General features: G+C 58.2%; 1 protein-coding gene across 9 annotated transcripts in view; it reads left to right on the top strand.

Annotated features, from left to right (window-relative positions):
• Positions 1-19836, top strand: part of ABLIM3 (actin binding LIM protein family member 3) — a 54161-nt gene extending 34325 nt beyond the window's left edge. For 3 of the 9 annotated variants that reach the window (XM_027682776.1, XM_027682775.1, XM_027682774.1), the window contains exons 3-23: positions 1398-1581; positions 1981-2093; positions 4097-4223; positions 4335-4428; positions 8113-8200; positions 8978-9036; positions 9493-9564; positions 9946-10101; positions 11176-11205; positions 11673-11802; positions 12644-12742; positions 14149-14199; positions 15492-15626; positions 15879-15943; positions 16304-16451; positions 17147-17176; positions 17634-17692; positions 18201-18261; positions 18439-18446; positions 19000-19080; positions 19485-19836. In XM_027682776.1, coding sequence (XP_027538577.1) covers positions 1398-1581; positions 1981-2093; positions 4097-4223; positions 4335-4428; positions 8113-8200; positions 8978-9036; positions 9493-9564; positions 9946-10101; positions 11176-11205; positions 11673-11802; positions 12644-12742; positions 14149-14199; positions 15492-15626; positions 15879-15943; positions 16304-16451; positions 17147-17176; positions 17634-17692; positions 18201-18261; positions 18439-18446; positions 19000-19080; positions 19485-19598 — 1904 coding nt within the window. In that variant the 3' untranslated portion in view covers positions 19599-19836. The remainder of the gene's footprint in view (positions 1-1397; positions 1582-1980; positions 2094-4096; positions 4224-4334; positions 4429-8112; positions 8201-8977; positions 9037-9492; positions 9565-9945; positions 10102-11175; positions 11206-11672; positions 11803-12643; positions 12743-14148; positions 14200-15491; positions 15627-15878; positions 15944-16303; positions 16452-17146; positions 17177-17633; positions 17693-18200; positions 18262-18438; positions 18447-18999; positions 19081-19484) is intronic. The other 6 variants (XM_027682777.1, XM_027682779.1, XM_027682778.1 and 3 more) reach the window with 6 other exon arrangements.
• The last annotated feature ends 1513 nt before the right edge of the window (positions 19837-21349 follow it).

The raw sequence follows: 21349 nt of genomic DNA, 5'->3' as shown, positions 1-21349 counted from the left end.
CGATTTCCAAGTGAAAGGGAATATATAATGAGAGGAAATCCTCCTGTCTCACCTTCCCTCACCTCCTGCCACCTCTGGCTGGCTGCTGCCAGCTCTCACAACTGCCTGTTCCTGCCATGTCTGCCGGAGCCTGGCATGGGAGTGCAGCCCTGGAACGTGCTGTGGGTGCCAAAGCAAACAGGGCATAAACTAGCTTCATTTTATCTTGCTGCTGCTTCCTAATGCTGTCCCAGAGCTGGTGACCTGTCCCTTGTTGCTGACAGGCTGTTTTGGAGAGCAGTGGGTGCTGGCCCTATGCCCCTCACGTGGGTACTTGCAGCACCAGGGAGCAGCTTGGCCAAGGGATGCTCCAAAGGAGAGGAGCTGCATCTCTGCCCCCATGGGCCCTGCAGCAGTGGGTCCAGCTGTCCCCTGCCACCCTGGGGAGGGTGGCTGCTGTGTGGGCTGGCCTGCAGGTGCAGGCAGGGTGTGCAAGGACAGGACAGAGGGGTGCTCAGGCCTGAAGGGTAAAACAGAGACCAAGATGGGCTGTGCCAGCAGGTGCTCAGTCGCTCTGTAGTCCCCCCTCCACCCTGTAGGACGGGTGATGGGCATTGTGCAAAGGCCCCAGGACCTGGCCCCTGTGCCAGTCCAGATGTGCCCTCCAGGGTCTGATGCTCTCGAGGTCTCTCTGGATGGAGAACTTGTAGGAGGGAAATGACGCTGAGGCCGGGCTGGCCACATCTCCTTGGATTGCTGTGATGGGCTGTGCACCACCCACGGTTCCCACAGCAGGGAAGGAAGCAAGGTTGGGCTGGACACCTATGGAAAAACAAGCACTGAGAGCTCCAACCCCAGTGTGTCCCAGGACCTGTTCCCATTAGGGCACAGCTTCATGTCCAGGCCAGGGAGTGGGGATGGCTCATCACAGAGGCAGCCATGCCCCAGGGCATGGAGAAGACCTCTCCCTAGTTGTCCCTAGGGCATTCCCAACTCTTAGCTAGTCCTGTTCTCAGCTTCCTGACACAATGAGAATGTCAAAAGGAGGGGCTGAGCCTCAGCCAGGTGCAGTGGGTCCAGGAGGGGATGCCACTGGCCCTGCCAAGCTGTTTGTTCGTGGTGAAGGGGGGGCTGCAGAGGTTCCCTCCCAGCCCTGGGATTTCCTCTGGGAGCGCCCAGCCCTACTGTCCAGGCAGTACCATCCTGCACCCCTCCACAGCCCAACACTGACATCTTGTGGTGCTGGGAGAAGGCCCCAGCCCTCTGGTGGGAAGGGAAACCCTCTGAGATACCTGCAGGAAGCTGTGTCCCCAGGGATGCCCTGGGACTGCTGCTGGAGAGGCAGCAGAAGTGGGCTCAGGGATCCTGGGCTGGACCTGCCCACTGTCCCCGTGACGGGTGCGTGTCCTCCCCTCCAGTGTGCGGCTGCGACCTGGCACAGTCGGGCTTCTTCTTTAAGAACCAGGAGTACATCTGCACCCACGACTACCAGCAGCTCTACGGGACCCGCTGCGACAGCTGTGGGGACTTCATCACTGGAGAGGTCATCTCTGCCCTGGGGAGGACCTACCACCCCAAGTGCTTTGTCTGCAGCACCTGCAGGTGAGTGGAAATCATCACCAAGCGTTCATGATCCCCTGGAGAAGCCTTGAGCAGCTCTTGGCTGTGCACCAGACAGAGGGGTCTTCATTTGCTTGCAGCCCCTTGTGCCCCATTCAGCACCACAGCAGGCACTTCCTCTGTGTTCTCTGAGTGGAAACCCTCGGGAGGCAATGAAATGGTTCCAGCCATTCCCTTTGCAGCCTGGAGACCTCCTTTGGTCCTCCCACCCCAGCACATGTGCACCCTCACTGCCTCCCCTCGTAGCCCTTGCCTGGAGCCCCTCTGCTCCCTGGCACCGTGGGTCCTGCTGGCCCCTGGGGTGGGAGCTCCCGGGCAGCCCCAAGCACTGCATGCAGGGGAATGAGCAACTCACACCTCCCCCCCTCTCCTTGGCCACAGGAAGCCCTTCCCCATCGGAGACAAGGTCACATTCAGCGGGAAGGACTGTGTCTGCCAAAACTGCTCCCACTCTCTCATCAGCACCAAACCCATCAAGATCCACGGGCCGAGCCGTAAGTTGACTGCTCTCCTGTTACGTGATGGTTACAAGGAGCGGGACCTCGTGCCTGTGGACGATGCTTGGGGAGGGTGACAAAACAGGCTTAGGGGCCACGGGTGTTCACAGAGGTTTCGGAGGAGGAGGAACAGGGTAGTCCTGTGGCTCCACCCAGGATTGCAGGTCACAGCTGGTTTTGGAAACTCCCTTGGCCTGTTTGTGACCTGGGCAGGTGCCGCCACCCTGGCGGGCGCTGTCTGAGGTCACGGAGAGGTTTTGGAGCTGAGTTTGCTCTGAGTCAGTTGCTTTGTGCTCAGCTGCACCAAGGTCTGTGTCCAAGTGCAGACCCTGGGACTACTCACCCGGCTGTCCTAGCACTGGCATTCCTTGCTGCCTCTACAAGTACTGAAAGGCTTTTTACACTCATCCCCTTGCCGTGATGAACCCCTGCTAAAACTCGGCTGCAGCAATGGACAAGCTCTTTTGGGTGAATTTGGCCTTGCTTTTGACCTCAGGCTGGGATTACCTTCCCTTCATGCCATGCTTGGCAAGCCCTGGAGATCAGTGCCTGAAGCAGAGTCCTGCAGCCAGGGCCAGAACCAGGACTATGGTCACCCCGTCACCATGGCTGCACTGCTGGTGGCTGCGTGGGTTGATTTACAAGTTGGTGCCCCTGGGAGCCCCCCCCTCAAGCTGCCTCTCCCCAGCTCTCACCACAGCCTTGATGGAATTAAGAGATGTGGCAGGGTTCAAATGAGCCTCAGCCAGAGGACAGGGATTCCTCCACCTTCCTCCATCGCACCCTGAGCTGCCCAGAGCCAGGCTGTGCCTGACCCACAGCAGCCACTGTCTCCTGTAGCAGTGCCAGGGGAAGGGCAGCCACACGCTCTGCCTCTCGCCTTCCTCTCCCTTCCCATCCCATCCCCTTCCTGCCAGTGCTCCTCCCTGGCCTGTGGAGCGGGGTTACCTGAGGGCACCATGCTTTATTCATGGACAGCTGCAGGCAGATGTAGCCTGCCTCCTGCATGTGTCACTCACAGCCTCAGTCGCCCTGGCAGTGCCACCCAGAAGGGTGGCAGGGGAGGTGTGTGGGCTGGAGCCTGTGCTGGTGCACTCTGCAGGGATGGCATCCCTAGGAGGAGGATGCTGAGCCTCTCTCTGCAGCTCCAATCCTGCAAGCATCTCCAAACCAGAGAGAGGAAATGGCTCCTGGCTCAGCTTGCTTTTTTCTAGGGGTCACAAATCCTCCCCCCTCAGCTTTGTCCAGTGGGTGGGGACTTGGCACAGAGTAGCTTGGGATGGGCTGAGTGGAACAGCCTGTCTGCTCCTGCTGCCTGTGCAGTGCCATGGCAGGGAGGGGGTTAAGGAGAAATCCCATCCGGGCAGACCTGCTGCCCAGGGGGAGAAGAGGACAAGGAAGAGTCAAGGTCAGGGGTCCGAGGCCCATGTGCTTCCTGCTCCCAGCCTTGATGGGAGCCTGGGGAAGCAGGGAAGGAAGGGAGTCTCGTAAATACTGCAGCAGGGCCGGATGTGGCTGCCGGAGAGCACAGCCCTTCCTCTGCTGTGCTCGCTGCCGGACACTTCCCACTGCTCCTGCCTCGAGACAGCCCCTGGGGACCTGCCAGGACAGCATAGCCCCTGGCCCTGGCTCAAACTTGTCACCCAGCAGGGAGACCCAGCTCTGTGCTGTGGCGGGTGCATGGCTGGGGTGGCTGGGTGCCAGCAGTACCGCAGAGGTGCCAGCTCCAGCCTTCCTCCTGGTTCGTATGCTGGGAACAAGCAGAGGTGGCGTATTTCCATAAAGAAATGATCCCCAAGAAGCTACCCCTGGAGTGGTCTCAGGAGCCGGGTGTTTATAAAGCATCATCCCTAGTGAAGTCCTCTGGGGCAGGGTTTTCCTCTGGGTGTGAAGGGTGTGCCAGGTTGGATGACTGGGGTGCCTTGGTGTGGGCCAGCAGATTTGGGTGTTCCTGCTGTGCTGCCATGGTCCCACACTCCCCCACCCTTCTGTCCCCCCAGACTGTGCCGGCTGTAAGGAGGAGATCAAGCAAGGCCAGTCCCTCCTGGCCCTGGAGAAGCAGTGGCACGTCAGCTGCTTCAAGTGCCAAACGTGTGGGATCATCCTCACTGGCGAGTACATCAGCAAGTGAGTGCCACCTTCCTGGCAGCACTGCCAGGCTTTGCTCCGAGGGGCTGGGGCTGCAGCAAGGGACTGTCCACTCACCCACTGCTCACCCTTCTCCTACCTCTCCCGCAGGGATGGCATCCCGTACTGTGAGTCTGACTACCATGCCCAGTTCGGCATCAAGTGTGAGACCTGTGACCGGTACATCAGTGGCCGGGTCCTGGAGGTGAGTCCTGGGGCTGCAGCCACCCCATCCCGGTCTGTAATAGGGACATGCCTTGGGGAGGTGTGGGAGTTGCCTCATCCTGCCCCCGTCATGCTACCCTTCATCTCTGGGGGCCATGGCTCTTCCTGCAGCAGGTGTGTGGACACACCTTCTCTGGAGAGTGGGAGTGGGAGTGGGGAAGGAGCACCAGAGCTTAAGAGAGGTGGCTTGGATGCCTGAGCTGTGGAAACAGCAAGAGGGGCCTGGATGTGGTGGGACATGTCTGGAGCCCAAGATGTGGGGACATCAGCCTTAAACATCTGCTGCCATGCCTGGCTCTGGATGTCCCCAGCACACTCACCCCAGCCTGCCTTCTGAGCCCATCCGTGTGCCGGCAGCCTGCCTGTTGCCTTGGAAACATATCCAGCACAGCTGCCCGCTGCAGAGCCTGGGTGAGGGGCTGCAGCACCCTACCCATGGGCAGCAGTCCCCATGGCACACTGCTTTGCAGGGCAGCAGTTGGAGCAGGAGGTCTCCTTCAGTGGTCCAAATCAAAGGGGGCTTTGCTCATTGCATTGCTGGACAGTAGGAGCTGCTCTGGCAGAGCCACGGAGGGATGCAGGGATTCCACAGGGATCCCACAGGGATCCCACAGCAAGGCGGCTGTGCAGTGTGTTTTGGGTGATGATGGGGCTGCACAGCCAGTGAAGGGAGTGAGGGTTGCTGTTGGGGAGGGACAGAGAGGTCCATCAGGGCTGGTCCTTCCTGGCAGCCAGGTGGTTACCTCCTGCCTGTGGCTCCTGGCTCCTGGAAGTGGCATGTCCTGTCACGCTTTCTGTTTATACCCCAACGTATGCAGGGGGGAAAAAAATCCAGTCTGAGGGTAACCCAAAGGCTCAGGAGGCACAGAGAAAGATGTCAGAAGGAAGCCTGTTGTGATTTTTAGAGCCCCTGATGACACTATGGAGCTGGGCTGTGGTGACACAGAGGCAGCAGTGCTGAAAGCATTCTCAGTCACTCCTGAGACCTCCCTTTCTGCACAGCTGAGCAGGAGGGAAGGGCTCCCACATTTCTGTCATCCCCAGATTGCAGCAGTAGGAAGCTGTATCCCAAAATCAGAGGTACCGTGACTCCACAATGAGGCCACAGGTGCTGTGGGCTGAGTGACTGACTGTGGTCTCCAACCTCCTGAGGGTTGTTCCAGGACATCTCCAGCCTGTTTCACTCACAGTCTACCAAGAAACCATCACCCTCTCTGGTCCTGCCGGCTGGGCTGGCCTGAGAACACCCAGCCTTCCAAGGAACCTCTCTGAAGCTGGGGCCAGTTGCCAGGAACCTTTCAGCATCTTCCCCCTCTCTGGGGGGCTGCCTCTGCCTGGGAAGGTTTTCTGCTGACTCCAGGCTTCAGCAGCAGTCCCAGCACTGGCTGATGGGAGCATGAGCTCAGCACTGCAGCAGCTGCCAGGGGCCGGCTGCCCATCATGGGGTCACTTCATCAGCAAATGTCTGAATGGAGCAGGGCAAAGCCAGAGGCTCCCCAGACATCAAATCCCTGCTGCTGCTCCCCTGGGAAGTCTAGTCCCCGATAGCCCCATGCCGGGATAGAGCACCCTCAGCCAGCCAGAAGTGTGAGCAGGGGGGGTGTTACGTGGTACGGGATGTTCAGTGTGTGAGGGGGGTGAGAGGAATCAGAGGGGACCTGAGACCCCGTCATAGAATCATAGAATGGTTTGGGTTGGAAGGGACCTTAAAGATCACCTTGTTCCAACCCCCTGCCATGGGCAGGGGCACCTTCCACTAGACCTGGTTGCTCCAACTCCTGTCCAACCTGACCTTGAACTCTGTTCCAGGTTCAGGGGCCATGCAGCCCACCCTCCCTACCCTCCCTGGTATGTGCCTGCTCACAGTATTGAATCATCTATAAATCCAGAGGCTTTAATTGTCTTTTCTGTCAGAGTGTGAAATGGAAAGGGTGTCTTTAAATAATTTTAGGCATTAAGGAGGCTCCTCATGCTATCCCAGCAGCCTTCAGGCATTCCCAACTGCTCCAAGCTGTGCAGCCAGGCTTGGATGATTAATGAGTCTTTAAGGGACCCAAGTGATAACAAGCAGTTCTCTTCCCTTGCAGCCTCTACCAGCCTTTTACAAGCTGTAGCATTAAACAATGCAAAAGGAACAAGGTTTGTGCATGGTTTGGAGGGTTGCTGCTCAGGAGGAGTGCGGGTGTTGAGATGTTGGGTGGCTTTTGGAGAGATCTATGATGAAAAGCAATTTGGGACTGGGCTGGTACACACCACAGGGGAGCAGCCAGTCTCCCTCCACATGGCATCTTAGAATCATAGAATGGTTTATATTGGAAGAGACTTTAAAGCTCATCTCATTCCAACACCCTGCCATGGGCAAGGACACCTTCCACTAGACCCAGCTAACCTGGCCTTGAACACCCACATCCTGATCTGCAGAGCATCCCCTTTTAGCACAGTCTGACCTGTGACAGCAGATAGGAAAAGGTGGATATATATGGGATTTTTTTCCTTACTGTCAGCACAGCAAGCTGTTGAGGGTACTGATAGAGTCCAAGAGCACTAAACCCTTCCCAGACTCAGAGAGGGATGGGGGAAGAAGGAAAGGAAGAGGGGTCAAAACTCATTTCCCCTGCCTGTACTAAAACCCTCCACTCATTTTTGTTATAAACCGGAGGGGGAAGGCCACTGGCTGCCATTTGCACCCCAAGGACACTGAATTCCAGGCTGATTTCTATGGGCAACCCATGAGCAGGTTCTTAGTTATCCTCACAGCAGATTTCCCTGTTGATTCTCCCTGTTTCAAACTGGCTCCAGCCCCCTCTATCATAACCCCCCTTCTTTGTCTGTGACAGCCTCATCTTCCCTCTGCCACCTTCAATTCTTCTTCTTCTTCTCTTGGATTATTATGGGAGTAAAAAGTTCTTTTCTGGGCTCCCAGCCCAGAAAGCGAGCCTATAATTGAAATGCTAGGAGACACTTTGAGGGGGAGCAAGCTCCCAATTTAAGCTGTTATCCCTGTCAAAGAGCAAAAGGAGCAGCCTAGCTTCCTCTCAGCTGGGGAAGAGCATGTCACTAGCACTGAAGTTTGGGCATCGCTCCACCGAAGGAGAAAAGTGTCTTTAGGGATGAGCTGGCAGTGGTAGCCAGGGAGGGTCTGGCAGCAAGAGGAAACCTTTGCTTTGCAAGGTTTATCTTTGGGGTCCTTCTTCTCCCTTTACTGCTTCCCTGTTGTGACATCCTGGGCCAAATTTGCTGGTTTTTTTCAAAGCTGTAGAGGAGGAGCTGGTGCAAAGCATGGCTGCTTAGCTGAGTGCTGCTGCAGAGGGTTTTGGCTATTTGCAGAGTGCAGGGATGATTGATTAGGGTTTGTAGGGTACCTTCCCTGGGGGTTTGGGATCTCCTGGTTCTGCTTTCCTGTGTGTTGGAAATCTCAAGGAGATCAGAAAATTCATGGTCTGACTCATAGTCCAGCAGGTCAGAAACACTTGTGATGAAGTGGTCTCTGGTTTTCTCCATGTGATATGAAGGTCTCCGAGGCCACTGTGGGCAGTTTTGTCCCATTCACCTTGTCATTGTCTGCAGCAGTGAGGGCTGTCAGGGTCACTTGCCCTCAGGGACATGAGCAGGTCACCATGTCCTGCCTTGCTCAGGGGTCCCTGTTCTCTGCTCACCCTTGCAGGCAGGAGGGAAGCACTACCACCCCACCTGTGCCAGATGTGTCCGCTGCCACCAGATGTTCACAGAAGGAGAGGAGATGTACCTCACAGGTAGGGGTGAGGAGGGACCCCTGGCCCTGTGTCGGGGCTGTGTGTGGGTGTCCTGGCTGGGGGGACTTTGGGGTTTGGGTCACTATGGCACTGAAAGGGCCTCTTTGTGCAGCAATACCCCCCTCCACTGCTCCCCAGCACCTGGTTAGGGTGGCAATCATTTCTCTCTGTGAAACCTTCCCTGCCACTGAGCTGGAGGAGACTGTTCCTCATCAGAAGCTTTTTGTTCCCTGCGAGTCTCCCTGCACAGCTGGGGAGCACTGCTGGGCATGCCTGGATGTGTCCCTGGCCTTCTCCCAGTGAACAGAGCCTGGGATGGGTGCAGGGTGCTTGTCTCCCTGCTCTCCCCAGCCCCAGGGGAGGGTGGTCCATCCCCAGCTCCCCCAGCCCAGGTTAGCTGGCAAGCAGCACTGGAGGGGTAAGGCTTTCACTCAGCACAGATGGATGTTTTGGGTTTGGTTTTGGCAAGAGCTTATCCCCTTAGACCTGTTTTAGGGGCTGTTTCCAGCACAGAGGGAAGGTTTGTTTTCTCTCAGTAACCCCTGCTTGCCTGTCACAGTTTAGTAGGTTTGGCCACTGCTCCTCAGTGCTTGGGAGCTGTTTCATTCCTTAGTACAGACACACAGTCCCCAATGTCTTGAGGCTTCCCACCAGGCATGTTCCTATGGCACTGCTGGAGATGGCAGGGACAGGATGGGATTCTCCCATGGCAGGGGGACCTGGATGATCCCTGGGCTGTGTGTGGAGCTGAAACACTTTCCCTTTGCTGCATTGCAGGCTCTGAAGTGTGGCACCCGATCTGCAAGCAGGCGGCCAGAGCAGAGAAGAAGCTGAAGGTAGGCAGCAGGGTGAGGGGCGTCTTAAGAGGTGGCACATCCCAGGGGATGCCCCCAGGTCCCTGCAGGAGGGGAACTGTTGTGGCAGTGTCCAAGCTTGGAGTGGCTTCCCGAGGCTGCCCAGAGGATGGTGGGTGGCTGTGGCTGTTAATGGACACCTGCCTGGGGAGGGGGCACAGCAGTCCCCTCACAGTGCCCACACCCCTCTCTGCACCTGATGGGCCATGGGAACAGCTGTCAGTGGGGTCTGGCCAGGCCACTCCAGATCTGCCCCTGAGAGCTGGATGCAGGGCAGCCTGAACAGCCATGGGCACAGGCAGGCAGCAAGTGAAAGTGCAGAGAAACTGGACCTTCAGTGAAATTTTGCCCCCAAACCAACTATTTGGCTTCTGTACCCAGCGTGTGCCTGCTCAGGGGTCCCTCCTTGCCATGCCTTCCACCTTTTTGCCTCCACAGCACAGAAGGACGTCGGAAACCTCCATCTCCCCTCCTGGTTCCAGCATTGGCTCCCCAAACCGTGTCATCTGTGTAAGTACAGCTCTGCCCCTCATCCAGGGCCCCAAGGAGGGGATCAGCAGTTTCTAGAGCTGCTCTTCAGTGTGAGGTGTCCTCCAGGGACAAGCCCAGCATTTGGGGATAGCATGGACAAGCCATATCCCCTTGCCCCAGTGCCGTGCTGTGCCACCAGAGCAATTGGCAGGGATCAGGAGCACTCGGAGGGGCACAGTCCTACCCTCCCAGCTCCTCTGCCCCTACCCACTGCTGCCTCTCAGGCATCTCCTCTTACCTCTTCCTGCTGCTGGGGTGACGGTGGGCTCTGCCTGCTCCACACTGTGCGTTCCAGCCTTCCCTTCCTTCTCTCCTCCTCTTCCTTTCCGTCTCTCTGTCTCTGTCTCTCCCTCTCCCTAGGCTAAAGTGGATAATGAGATCCTTAATTACAAAGACCTGGCAGCTCTTCCCAAGATTAAAGCCATCTATGAAGTGCAGCGTCCTGACCTCATTTCCTACGAGCCCTATCACAGATACACGTCGGATGAGACACTGGAGAGATATAGCTATGGGGAGGTACTGAGTGTTGATATGCCCAGTGCTGGGATGCACAGGGACCAGGCCCCAGTTTGGGGGAGACTGTGTGTGGGTTTGCTCACTCCAGTGGGAATACTGCAGGGAGGCAGGAGTGGGGGTAAGATCTCTCCCAGAGGCTCATCGCCACCAGGAAGAGGGCCTGGGCTGAAAATAAAGTGTTGATGCTGCTGCTGTAGAAACCAGTGACCTTACCAGTCACCAGTGACCTTACCAGTCACAGACCCGACTGCAGGGATAGCACTGCGTGGGAGGAGTGATGTGGCAGGGGAGGAGCCCATCCCAGCCCACAGCGGGGGAGGAGGAGATCACACAGCAGCACATGTGCATCCCTCCAGGGTGGAGGGACAGACGATCCCCAGGCTCAGCCCAGAGCCTGGCCCCTGGCTCACAATCCTCCTGGCCACCCAGCCCAGCACAGCACCCCTGGAGCACGGCAGGGCTGCCCTGTTTGGTGCTGGCCCTGCAGGCAGGAGAAGGGGCTTGGTCAGTGCGTTTCCACAAGAGTGTGATGAGATGATGCCCCAGCAACATGTGGCATGGGACTGTCCCACCTGCCCAGGCAGGCTGGGACTGCTGGATGAGTTCAGTAAGTCCATGGAAGAGAAGGTCTGAGCAGCTCACACAGAGGTGGGGCACCTGAGGTAGTCTTGGAAGGGGACTTGGTGATGGCCAGCAGGAGGAGCATCTCTTACATCACCAGCCCCAAGGTTTTGTCCCAAGCCTGGCTTCCTCCAGCCCCCCCAGGCTTGGTGCAGGCAGCATGGCCATGGCCCACTGTGGAGCACCCAGGAGCCAGCAGCTGCCTTCCCCCCTTGCAGCTGCTCCACTGAGGTTTCTGAGAAGGGGTGCAGGCTGCTGGTTCCTCGTGCTAGTTCCCCTCTTGGCCAGGGGCTCCCTGCCCAGTGTCCTGTACCACCAGCCACCCTAAATGCCTGGCAGCTGTAACTTGGAGAAAATGAGCTGCTGTGGGATCCTGGTCTGTCACTGCTCCTCTTAACCATGTGCTGTCTCTCTCTCTCTTTTCCTCCCCACTTTGCCTCCTGCTGCCTCCAGTCCCTGGGGACCCTCTCCCCATACTCACAGGTAACGCCCCTGCGGGCACTGTCACCTACTGCTGCTGCAGGATGTCCCTCTGCCCAGGGACAGCTGGGGCTCTGCTGATCATCCCCCCACAGCTGTTGGCTGCCCCAGGGTGGGACCCCTGTCCAGGAGAGTCCTGTCCTTCAGGCCCTGAGGAGAACAGGGTGCAATCCCTCCCTGGCAGAATGGACCCAGGGTGCAGAACCAAGCACAGGGGAAGGAGACTATCTCCAGGCAAAGAGCCTCTGGCTGGACACTGTGACCTGGTCTCAAACTCTGGGCTTTGCTGCCTGTGCTTTGGCAGCAGGGGAGGCAGAGCAGGGTGGGGACCCCCTCTAGCCAGGATATGCACTGCCCAGTGTCACACTGCAGAGCACCCTCCCGGGCTGCCCCAGGCACAGGGATCCGTATCCATGGGATACCTCCTGCCAGCTCTAACACCACTCTCTCCACACCTTCCCCATCCCCAGGACATCTATGAGAGCTTTGACACGCGGCAGAGGCGAGCCTCCAGCCCTGGCTACATCGACTCCCCCACCTACAGCCGCCAGGGCATGTCCCCCACCATCCCCAGGTCCCCCCACCATTTCTACCGCTCAGGTGAGGATTTCAGCTGCAACCCCAGGCTGAGCTAAGCTCAGACCCCCAAGTGGAGTGGGGATCACCAAAATGCCACTGAGACTTCTGTGGTCTCTCCTCTGGCAAGCAGGAGGCCTGGGGGGGGGCATCCACCAGGGAGGCAGTGACCAACTCTGCTCTGTGCATCCTCTGGTTCCCCCGACTCTTGTGAGCAGCAAGGAAGGGCTGAGAAGGCTTTGTGGCTCAGACCTGAGCTGGGGCTCATGGAGGATGGGGTGGGGAGGCAGGTGACCTCCAGATCCGGTGAAGAGCCCCTCAGCTGTCTTGGTAGCTCTGGGATGGGTGTGCACGAGTGTGCTTGTGCCCAGCCAGTGCTGTAAGGGAGGTCCTTACACGTGCACATGTGCATGCACGCACACCCCGGAGCATGTCGGGGGGAAGCAGAGTGTGCCTGTGCCATGTCTCCTGTCCTTTGGAGCTGGGAAGGAATGACTGGGAAAACCTGAGGTCAGTAAGTCCAGAGGTCCTGCAAACCCCAGCGCTTCACCGCCAAGGGTCCGTCACCGTTTGTCTCTGCAGCACGCTCGGCTTTCCTGTCACCAGCGGTGGGGCAGCTGGCTGTCCTGTACCAGCACCTGCACACGGGGTTTCCTCTGCATCCCATCTTCCTCCGGAGATGCGGGAAATCTCCCCCTGCTCCATCACTCCCCATCCTGGATCACGGCCCGGCTCACGTCCCTGTCAGTCCCAGCACATGGGTCGCCCCTGCTCTTCTAACACCGCTGCATTTAACACCCATTTTCTTCTGCCTCTTGTTCTCTCTCTCGGTCACTTATGGCTGCTTCTGCTCGGCACCGCGTAGGCACCGAGAGTGGGCGCAGCTCCCCCTACTATAGCCAGTTAGATGTGAGGTCCTCCACTCCAACCTCATATCAAGCACCCAAGCATTTCCACATCCCAGGTAGGCTCTGGAGTGCCCCGGTCCCTGGGGAAGCGCCGTGTCTGTGGCATGCCCGCATGTGCCGTCCCCGCTGTGTCGCATGCGTAGCTCTGCCGCCTGCCTAGAGCCAGCTGGCAGCAGGATCTACCCCTGGTAGAGGCCATCCATAAACAGGACCTGCAGCTTGAACCCTCCTCCCTCCCCGTCACCACCCGGAGGTCCCAGAGCCACCCGGAGTCTGCTTGATCCTTGCAACATCCCTCTTCTCCCTCTTCCCTGACCTTCCTCCACTCCCCACACGAAGATGAGTCCCCTGGTGAGAGCCTGCCCCCTCCCCTGCCTCCCCCCAGGATCACCAGCTGAAGCGTGTCTGCCGGAGGCCTTTCCACACCCACCCGCTACAGATGACTATTTTATACTCCCCCTAGGGCCCGCTGCTCCCTCCCCCCAGATCTTCTGGGCTTGCCAGATGCCTGCTCCCCTTCTGCAGGGATTGCAGGGGGCCACCAGGTAAGGGCCACCACCCGCTCCTGGCCACGCAGAGCCCACGGGAACGGGGACGGAGCGGGCAGAAATGGAGAGTGGGGTGGGAAGCAGGCAGAGCTGCCCATCATCCTTCAGCATATGCAGGGGGGTCAGAACCCCAGACAGCCCCACTCAGCTGTAAGCATCTCCCACTGCCCTCGTTCTCCTCCAAAGCATGGGACTCTCCACAGTGCGTAGCTGATGCCCTGGGATAGCACCATGAGGACACCCAGAGGCTCCCCACCATGTCCCCAGCTCCCATCCCCTCTCTGCCAGGGTTTGGCCCCGCTGCCCGCCCTGCCCTGCCCTCCCGCTGCCGGTCAGTGGTTTATGGATGGCCCCCTCCCTGCTCCGCCAGCTCTGCTGCCTGGCCCCTGCGTGGGGGCTGTAGCTCTCGGCGCCAGGCTCCAGTTCGCTTTCCCTCCCAACTCGCTCTTTTCTCTCTCTGCTGCGGAAAGAGGCTTTGGCTGGTGTTGTCTCACCCCAGGTAGCTCACAGGCGGTTCTTCTAGGTGCTGGCACCCCGAGAAACCGCCGCAGGGTGAGCGGTGATGCCTCGCTGCCGGCTGGCAGGGGCGGCCGGCGGCTCTGGTTGTGCCCGCCGCACCCGTGCATGCTGACGCTGGGTGCTCACTGCATGGCCTCTGCTCACCACTGCCCGCAGGCAGCCCGGGACCGCCCTCCTGCTGCCCGGGACCGCGCTCCTGCTGCCCGGCACGCCGGCCTGGAGCTGCGCTCCCGTGGGACACGTGGGCCCGGAGGCGGTTGTGTGATGGAAGTGTGGTTGTGGGGTAGTGTCTCCTGCAGGACCTGTGTCCTGCCCACTCTCGGCACGCCCACACTGACCTCTCCTTTCCCCTTCTTCCCTTCTTTCTTCCTTTTCTTTCTCTCTTCTTCCACCAGCTGCCGGCGAGAGTAACATCTACCGGAAGCCCCCCATCTACAAGCGCCATGGTACGATCTGCCTGCTGTGTGTCCATCCCCATGTCCCCATGGGGACAGGACCAGCATGGGGCTCAGTCCAGCTGAGTCATGTCCAGGGGCAGGGTGGGAGATGAGGGCGGGCATCAGAACGTTTGTGTGCTGGGCTTTGGTGGTCTGATGCTCCTGCCTCCCCTCTGAGCAGCAGAGTGCAAGGTTCAGTGGGAGAAAGATATCACTTTGGACCACATCCCTGCTATGAGGGATGGAGGAGAAAGCTGTCAGCAACACCAGGGTAGCTGTGGGAGGGCGAGCAAGGCAATGATGGGGTGGCAGAAGGTTCAAGGGTGGCCATTGATTGCTGAGGCCAGGAGCCAGAGTAGCATCAGAAAAGTGCTGAAGAAGGTAATTTGTAGTTTCACGTGGAGCCCTGGAGAAAAGTCATAGCCCGTCCTGGATAGATGCTCCAGGGTGAAACAGGCCTGGGAGGTGTTGCAGGGTGGGGAGGGTGTCTGGTGTCTCTCAGTGGGGATGGATTGCACTGTCCCCACTTGCTTCTGCACATAGAGGGACAGCAGCTCCCCCCAGCAGTAACTGTGTCTCCTCTCTCTCCCTGGACTTTCCCTTCCCTCCTGCCCAACTCCCACTGCCCCGCTGCTGGCTGCTCCTCCTGCTGTAAGTACCTGCTGTTGGCTGGGTCCCCTGTGCCTGCTGGAGGTGGTGGGATGGCCCTGCTACACCTCCTGTCCTTGGTGTTCCTTCCCCTTCGAGTCTCCCGGCCGCTGGTGCAGCAAGACTCCCCTCTGGGTTTCTCACCTATGCTGCTGAGGCTCAATCCATGTGTGCCCCTGCCATGGGGGCCAAGCCCCTGCCAGAGCCTCTCTGCTCCCTCCCTCCTGCACAGCCCACTGTCACCTTCCCCTGGCAGTAACCCCCAGAGCCCTTTCCCTGCTGGGACTGAGCCTTCCTCCATCCCCTCTCACTTACAGGTGACAGGAAAGCACAGGGAGGTTGGTGGCACTGGTGGGACTGGGATTGGGGTGAGCACTATGCAGGAGCCAGTGCTTGTGGTGCCGTGGGCTCTCAGCTGTTTGGGTCCCTTCCCAGCCACATCAGCGACAGCCCCTCTGCTTGTCACTGTCCCTAACATCTGCCTCAGCACCCCTGTCTCAAGGAGATGTCAGCAGTTTGATTATTCCCAGCTCTGCTACAGGCTGTCCCAGCCATGAGTCGCTGGCAGTCACTAGGGAGGGGAGAGGATTTGCCTTCATCCCAGAGTGGATCTTTGCAGGCCCTCACTATAGCTCTACCTGCTCCTTTTGCAGACAACCCCTCTGCAGCCACAAAAAGCAAAACCAGTGAAGACATCGCACAGTCATCCAAGTACAGCCCTGCCTACTCCCCGGATCCGTACTACCACTCCGAGTCGGAGTACTGGCCCTTCCAAGGCTCACCCAAAGGTAATAAATGCCTGCTGGACTGCGAGAAAGGGAAACCCATTCCTGCCCCCAAACCCAGCCACTTCCTAGAGGGAACCTTGCTCTGAGTTGTGTCTGGACCTGAAGGTGGTGTTGGGCTGAGGTTCCTGCCAAAGTGACCCCAAAATCCTGGGAGCCCCTGGGACTCAACTGTCCCCATGTGGTTGGGAATGTCTCCACCCTACCTGCCTTCACTTTTGGCCCCATCTGACCCCCTCACGTGTCTCCTTGCAGCACCCCGGGCCCGGAGGTTCTCGTCAGGTGGTGAGGAGGATGGGTACGACCGGGGCATGCACAAGGTGAGTGATGTCCCTGCCCACAGCCTGGCGAGGGAGAGCCGACAGCAAACCGCCCCTGGTTGGCTTTGGGGAGGAGGCTCAGCCTAGTTCTGCCACCCAAGAAGGGGCCACCACTGTCCCTGCTGTCCTGTGCCATCTCTCCCCACCTTGGCCACCCCCAGCACGGGGTCTGAAGGAGGGGGAGCACACCCCCTTACTGGGGCACCCTACCCCAGCACCTCATCCCCTGGGGTCGGGGAGCAGATGGGAGGTGCTGAGCCCATGCCAGGAGATGCCATGCCCTGTCATGATGTGCCAGTGGGCAGGGAGGGCTGGGCAGGTAAAGGAGGAGTGCGAGGTGGCTTTCCCTCTTCTGCCCAGATCCAGAGTGGCATTGGCAGGCTGATCCTGAGGGAGGAGATGAAGGCTCGATCCAACTCCTACGCAGACCCCTGGACACCCCCTCGCAGCTCGGCCAGCAGCAGAGAAGCCCTGCACACGACTGGCTATGAGGGCTCCCTCAATGGCTGTAAGGATGACCCTGTCTGTCTGTCTGTCCCACCCAGCGTGGCCCCAGCTCCTCTGGGAAGTTTGCTGGGGTGGAGAGGGAAGAACGAGACTAGGAAGGGGAGGGGAGAGGAGAGGTGCTGGGCACAGAGTTGGTCTAGGAAAGCTCCTTTCGTCTCTGGAGAGCTCCATTCCTTCCCTGTGTCCCAGCTGGGAAGGGGCATCACCCAGTGGGTGTCCAGGCAACCTGGTGAAGTGCCTCGTGGGGTGGCTGAAGGGTCCCTTGAGAATCTGGCATCACAGCCACGCTGGGGTTGCTCTGACCTGTTTGGGCTGGCTGCACATGTTCTTCACTAATGGCACCTCTGGGACCTCCTGGCACCCCAGATCTGCTGAGCAGCCTCAGGGCTGCCTTGCTTGCTCTGCTCTTACCACACAGCACCCAGGGCACCCAGCTCCTCTGTCCTTGGGGCTACGATGGGGCTGGGGGGGGTTGGGAGCCTGGCAGCACAGATGGCCCTGCCTGCTCCATGGTCTCCATCTTCATGGCACATCTGCCCTCATGGAGCTGGGGCTGTTTGGAGATGCTCAGGGAGCCCCTCAGCCCTGCGGGGCTCCAGGGAGCCCCAAGGAGGATCTGTGGGGCTGGGAACAGGCAGCACTGCATGGCATGGGGTGCTTGGTCCTCCCTGACACCTGGCTCTGCTCTCCTTGCAGCTCCCAGAACCCACTACCTGGCCGACAGCGGTGAGTGTGTGACCCTACAGCCCTCCATGGCTGGTCCCCCATGGCTGGGGGGTCTGGAACCCAAGCTGGAGGAGGTGCTGGGACCAGGGAGGGAAGAAGGGAAGCAAAAAAGGAGCCCTTGAAAGCCTGTGCAAGGGTAGAGCTGAACCAGGGCAGAGCTGGTGGCAGCGCTGGGAGAGGATAAGTCAGAGAAACTGAGAGAGGAGAATGTGTTGTGCTGAAGGGTGAAGAGGGAAGGCTGCCATGGGAGAGGGATTTTCAGGAGAGGAATATCAGCACAGGAGGAAGCCAGGCTGGAAATGAGTTGGAGCTGGAAGGAGGCAGAGCTGGGTGACTGTGGAGCTCACTAGTGACAGCTCTGTGGGAGCACAGATGTAGGTGGCCCAGTGGGTGCTGTCCTGGGATGTGAGGCTCATCCCCGCGTTTTCTCTTACACATCTTGCTGGCTTCTTTGCAGATCCCCTCATTTCTAAGTCGGCCTCCCTTCCTGCCTACAGGAGGAATGGGCTGCACAGGGTAAGTGCCTCCTGTTCACATCCAGCTGCCGCCAGGCATCTCTGTGCTGTTTGTCATTCTTCCCAGGCTCCTTAAAGCCCCCAGTGCTGCCCTTCCAAGACTAGGGTGTCCTGCTTCTCCCTTCTCTGCATCCCTGCTGTCACTGCTGCCCTGTGCCAATCCAAAATGACCTTTATTGGGGTCCAAAGTGCCTTGTTCAGGCAGTGCCTGCCCTGAATCTTCCACAGGCATGTTGCAGAGAGATACTGGTGTTGCTTTCCAGCACAAGAGCTTTGCTTCATGTCCTGGGCTAGTGATTGCTTGGGACCAGGAGCTCTGGTCCTGCCTCTGTATGACTTTGGCTTGTCACTTCACCTCCTTCTGCCTCAGTTTCCCTCCTGCCAGGTGTGGGGAGCGGGTCCTGCTTTGGCATGGTGGGGTGCCTTCTCTCCTGGGAACATGGGAGATGCCATGCTGAGTGTCTGGAGGAGACCCCCTCTTACTCCTCCTCCCTCTGTTCCTCCCACAGCCTCCCAGCGCTGAGCTTTTCCACTATGACAGCACGAATGCCGTCAACTGGGGGATGCGAGGTAAGGGGCCACAGGGCCAGGGACCCTGTAGGCATTCCAGAGCCTGATCCTGTGGGGCTGCCAACCCCCACCACCTGCAGGCAGTTCTGGAAAATGAGGCTGGAGGGAGGATGGTGGGAGATCCTGGCAGTGGAGGGGTCAGCATGGCTCATGTCTCTCTTTTCTCTCTCCCCACAGAGTACAAGGTAAGATGCTTCTGCTGCAAGGCTTGGCTGTCAGCCAGAGGTGGGAGTCCCAGAGGTGTGTCTGTGTGTCCCCAGGCTCTTCAGGGGGAAGTTTTGCCCTCTTCCTGCAATGCCCTGCCTTCGTCCCCCTCCATCCCCTACATGACAGCCCCATCCCAGGACTGTGGGGCTCGGACCAGAGTCTGTCCCCTCCTGCCAGGGTCCCAAGCACTCGGATGAGCAGAATTGTCTCCTGGATGAGGAATAGAGAAAGGTGGTTGTGCCATGATTTCCTACTCACACTTGTACCTGGGTCACTCCTGGTTTTGCAGAGTGAGCAGGCTATTCCAGAGCCACCAAAGGGATTTAAAGTGGATCAGGATCACCCTGAGAGCAAGTCCCTCCTATGCCTTGTCCCGTCCAGTCGCTGGAGTCAGTTGTGCCACCCAAACACTGCTAAACATGGCAGGAGGAGGTTTTGCCCTGGTGGTCCCCATGGCCTCATTCCCTAGTGTGCCTCAGTTGTCTTCCTCTGGCTCCAGAGCTGCCTCATGGTCTTCCTGTCCCTGTGCAGATATACCCCTATGAGCTGCTCCTGGTGAAGACAAGGGGGAGGAACCAGCTGCCCAAAGATGTGGACAGGACTCGGTTAGAGGTGAGAAGAGCCTTTTCCACTGGGGACAATCTCCTCAGGGCACAGAGGGACCTGATCCCATGGGGTGTCCCTTTAGCCCCAGCAGGCAGCGTGTGGCTGTGAGGGGCTCATGGATGTGTAGAAGCATCTCTGTGTCTCCTCAGGAGCACTGTCACAGTGGTCCTGCTGCTCCACTGGCCGAGCAGAGCTGTTCCTCATGCCCACAGCACGATTGTGTTTGGCAGGGGCAGGAGGGAGGCAGGTTCTCCCCCTCTCCAGAGTGAGAAGTGCTGGGAGTTGTGGCACCCCATTGCCCCAAATGGGCAGGAGATGCCCTCAGAGCCCCTCCAGCCTGGGTGGTTGCTGTTGGCCCCGGGTGGTGGCCAGAGTGCCCAGCTCTGGCCCAGCATCCTGTCTCTCCCCAGCGGCACCTTTCCCAGGAGGAATTCTACCAGATCTTCGGCATGACCATTGCTGAGTTCGACCGCCTGGCCCTGTGGAAGAGGAATGAGCTGAAGAAGCAGGCCCGGCTGTTTTAAATGCAGTGCACTATAAATATATACATACCTATAAATATATACATAGAGAGATCTCTATATTGCAGCTCTACATGATTCTCGGTGCTGTACGGGGCAGAGGTGCCCTCTGCGCCCCTGAGAGTGAATTGGAGTCTTGCAGATCATTTTATGCTCTGTGTTTCCTTTACTTTTCCAACCTTGTTTCTGTATCACTCTGTGGGTTCTCCCGGGAGCTAAAGCCACATGGTTCCTGAAGCACTTGGCATCTGTCACTGCTGCCCCACAGGCACATGATGGAGGGGGGGAGGATTTTCCTGCTGCAGCCACAGCACCCAGGGCTGGGGGAGAGCAGGGCTCTGGGATGGGTTTGGGATGGGGGTGTCCCATCCCCCTCTGCTCAGCTGCTCTGTGTATTTACTTACGGGTTGGAAAAGGCCCTGGGCACAATTGCAGGAAAGTGGGATCTCAGTAGGAGCTCCTTAAAGCCCTCCCTGCCTTTACATGCCATGACTGGGGGCACCTTCGGGATCAGAAATGCAGAGGTTGGGGCATGGGACAGGAGGAGTGGTGAGGACCCATGGGGAGCTGGGTGCACCCCCATGTCCAAGGTGAGAGCCTGAGCCCTGATGCCTCCAGGGCTGTTGGCTTTCCCTGCAAACCCCATATTACCAGTTTATCCTCCCAAGGTGCCGGAACGGCAGCTTTCCAGGCCATCCCAAACCCAAGCTCTTCTTAAATGAAATAGCCAAAGCCACCTCCTGCCTTGTGCAGTTTCTTGCTGTTCTTGAGGTTTATCCAGGGTCGAGAGGGGCCCCAGCACCGTGGCTCTGAGGCCTCAGCACTCATGGGGGAGTGGTGTGGGTATTCCAGCTGGGAGCTGGGGGAAAGATCAGAGACAGGGAGGTGGGGATGCCAGTCCCACTAACTGCTGGACCTCTCCTGGGTTTGCCTGAATTACCCCATCATGGATGCCTGAGTCCCTGATGAATCCCTCTGCAAGCCTCTGGGAATGATGGACATTCCCAGGGCCATTCAGCATTCCCTCCACTGCAAACTATTGGGTTGGGGGTTTTTTTGGCTTATTTTTTTCATAAAACTAATAAGGTCGTTTCCACACAAACATTTTTCCTGGTGTCTGTGGTGCTCTGGTTTCCTATTTGCTTGTCCGTCACAATTTTCAGACATGTGACAGGACTGAACCATTACAAACAGGCCAGGAAGCTGTGGGATATCTCTGCAGGAGCCAGGTCAGCAGGGTTCCTCCGAGGGTACAGCAAGGGTTTTGCCATCACTGTGCAAAGGGCCAGCTCTGCTTCTGCCTGTTCTGGTCCCCCCTCCTGTCCTGGTGTCTCCCATCGAGTGGATTGAATGCTCTCCTTGCCATCAAATGTTGCCCAGCTTGTTGCCCAAAAAGCCCTCACAAGGTTCCTGTGTGAGGCAACAGAGACGTGTGGGGCCCCTTGCAGGGGTTTGCCAGGGTGCAGGGGGCTTAAGACAGGAGATCTCCCATTAGGAGCAACCCCAGCTCTGGGAGCTTTCCACCAGCATGGGAGGGGCTGGGGACTGAGGTGGAGATGGCACCATTCCCCTGGTAACTGCTCCTGTCTGCTTTAGAGCAGCACTAATTGAACCAATTTTATTTATAATTGTTTTACTCATATAAACTGGGGCTCCCTAAATCAAGCTTAACTGTTTGTGGCTACAGGAAACTTCCATCTCCAGCAGCAGTTTCAGGAGGATATTATTAATAACAATAATAACAGAACAGCAGG

This window comes from Neopelma chrysocephalum, unplaced genomic scaffold (genome assembly GCF_003984885.1).
Source record: "Neopelma chrysocephalum unplaced genomic scaffold, ASM398488v2 Primary Assembly neopelma1_63, whole genome shotgun sequence".
Lineage (NCBI taxonomy): Eukaryota > Metazoa > Chordata > Aves > Passeriformes > Pipridae > Neopelma > Neopelma chrysocephalum.
This window is presented reverse-complemented; position numbering and strand designations above follow the sequence as displayed.